Source organism: Camelina sativa, chromosome 20 (genome assembly GCF_030686135.1).
Source record: "Camelina sativa cultivar CO46 ecotype springtype chromosome 20, ASM3068613v1".
NCBI lineage: Eukaryota > Viridiplantae > Streptophyta > Magnoliopsida > Brassicales > Brassicaceae > Camelina > Camelina sativa.
Window position 1 is genome coordinate 33,954,229 of NC_141899.1, and position 2,650 is coordinate 33,956,878.

At 44.4% G+C, this 2,650-nt stretch overlaps 1 protein-coding gene across 1 annotated transcript; it reads left to right on the forward strand.

Annotated features, from left to right (window-relative positions):
- Positions 1–257: 257 nt before the first annotated feature.
- LOC147919819 (uncharacterized) lies at positions 258–2,073 on the forward strand. The gene is made up of 2 exons (XM_087504240.1): positions 258–1,492; positions 1,786–2,073. Exons 1-2 carry the CDS (start codon positions 349–351, stop codon positions 1,824–1,826), a joined length of 1,185 nt encoding a protein of 394 aa, XP_087360366.1. The 5' UTR covers positions 258–348; the 3' UTR covers positions 1,827–2,073.
- The last annotated feature ends 577 nt before the right edge of the window (positions 2,074–2,650 follow it).

Genomic DNA, 2,650 nt, shown 5'->3' on the forward strand with positions numbered 1-2,650 from the left:
ATGTTTTGTGATATACTATTTTTATATAGAAAATGGAACATATCATAAATTTGAGTTTTTTGATATTATATTGTTACTTTTGTTTTGGGTTATTAATGGGATATTGTGTATCATATCCCACATGTTTAGAGAAATCATATCGTATATATTTATTCATAGCAGATATCGTATCATTGTATTTATGACTTAGGATTCTGTATCAGCTTATATAAGCTATGTAATTGACTCACTGCAATACATTAGAATATTCATTCGATCTGGTCTTCTCCTTCTGTTCAGTTCATGGTATCAGAGCCTGAAACACTTTTATAAACATTTTTTTCCCCCGATTGTTCTTCTTGTTCTCCGATGGCTTCAGAACAAGTGACTCCGACCCGACCAACCCCGACTATGGCTGTTACGGAGGTTCGCCGTACGATCTCTCCGTACGACTTGACAGCCGCTGATAATCCTGGAGCGGTGATCTCTCACCCTCTGCTCATGGGTACGAACTACGATGAGTGGTCTTGTGGTATGAAGACGGCGTTGTTGTCTCGAAAGAAGTTTGGTTTCCTTGATGGTACCATTGCTCGACCGGCTGAAGGATCTCTAGATCTCGAAGATTGGTGGACGATTCAGGCGCTTCTTGTGTCATGGATCAAGATGTCCATTGACCCGGTGTTACGTTCGAATATCTCTCACCGAGATGTTGCTAAAGATCTGTGGGATCATCTCAAGAAGCGTTTCTCTGTCATGAATGGTCCTAAAATCCAACAAATCAAAGCGGAGTTGGCATGTTGCAAACAGCGCGGTCTTGCCATCGAAGCTTATTTTGGCAAGCTGAATCGTATTTGGGACAGTATGGCTGCGTACCGTCCTCTTCGTGTCTGTAAGTGCGGCAAGTGTGAGTGTAACCTTGGCGAGGTTCACGAACGAGACCGTGAAGAAGACAAGGTGCATCAGTTCCTCTTTGGTCTTGATGATGCTTCCTATCGCACCGTGAGATCCAGTTTGATCTCTCGAGTTCCACTTCAACCGATGGAGGAGGTTTATAATATTGTACGTCAAGAAGAAGACCTCGTCCGGCATGGAAGTCAGACTCGTGATGATCAGCAGGAGATGAGTGCTTTTGCTGCTCAGATCAAGCCGGTGTCTCGTCGTGATGACAAGGACAAACCTCTGTTTTGTAAGCATTGTAATCGATCTGGGCATGGTTCCGACAGCTGCTATGCTGTGATTGGTTACCCCGAGTGGTGGGGTGATCGTCCTAGGTCTCGTACGTCTTCTGGTCGAGGTCGTGGTGCGGTGAATATGGGTGGTCAAGGTTGTGGTCGCGGTGGTCCGTCATATGCCAATGTTGTCCATGTCACTGCTCCTCCACTTGTTCAAACTGCCAACCATGTGATCACCGACAAAGACAAAGACGGTGTTACTGGTCTTAACGACACCCAATGGCGAACTCTTATGTCTCTTCTCAATGGTGGTGCCAGTTCTAGCTCTGAAAACATTTCGGGTAAGTCTTCTTCTCCCTCTTGGATACTTGACTCTGGTGCCTCTCATCACCTTACCGGCAATTTTAACATTCTGCATAATGTGAGAAATATGGATCAACCGGTCTTGGTTATTTTAGCTGATGGTCGGGAACGTATCTCTGTTAAAGAAGGCACAGTGGTTTTGGGTGACAACTTGGTCTTGCAGTCTGTTTTTTATGTCCCTGGTTTTCATTCTGATCTGATTTCACTCGGCCAACTCATGGATGAAAATGGTTGTGTGGTTCAGATGGCTGACAAATTCCTTGTTATCCAGGACCGCGCTTTGAGGACGATGATTGGTGCGGGGAAGCGTGATGCTGGAACTTTCCGCTTCTGCAGATTGGAGTTGGCTGCTTCGGTGTCATCTCAGGAAGAGAAGTCTTATGAGCTGTGGCATAAGAGGATGGGTCATCCTGCTGCTAGGATAGTTGGTTCTCTCTCAAATATTGATGTTCATGTTGTTTCTACAATTTCAAATAAGGCGTGTGATGTTTGTCTCCGCGCTAAGCATACAAGATCTGTTTTTCCTCTAAGCGGCAATAAAACAACTTCTATTTTTGAATTGGTTCATATCGATCTTTGGGGACCATACAAAACTCCATCTCATTCTGGAGCTCGTTACTTTCTAACAATTGTAGATGATTATTCCAGAAGTGTTTGGGTGTATCTGCAAGTTCACAAAACTGAGACTGCGGTTAACTTCAAACATTTTCTCTCCATGGCTGACCGTCAGTTTAAAACACGGGTTCAACGTGTACGCAGCGACAATGGTACTGAGTTCATCGCTATGTCTAGTTACTTTCGGTCTCAGGGAATTCTCCATGAAACCTCTTGTGTCGCGACACCACAGAAGAATGGCCGTGTAGAACGCAAGCATCGTCACATTCTCAACATTGCCTGCGCACTTTGTTTTCAAGCGTCTCTTCCCATTGAGTTTTGGGGAGAGTGTATCTTAACGGCTGCGTACTTGATCAATCGTACATCGAGTTCTGTTTTGAATGGTTCAACACCGTATGAACGACTTCATAACACGGCTCCTGCTTATGGTCACTTGCGTGTCTTTGGAAGTTTGTGCTATGCTTATGATCATGCTCATAAAGGTGATAAATTCGCAGCAAGAAGTCGTAAGTGTGTTTTTG

Coding starts and splice junctions, on each gene's coding strand:
- LOC147919819 (XM_087504240.1), top strand. CDS start 349: ATGGCTTCAGAACAAGTGACTCCGACCCGACCAACCCCGACTATGGCT. Junction 1,493..1,785: donor TAGCTCTGAAAACATTTCGG/GTAAGTCTTCTT, acceptor CTTGTTATCCAG/GACCGCGCTTTGAGGACGAT.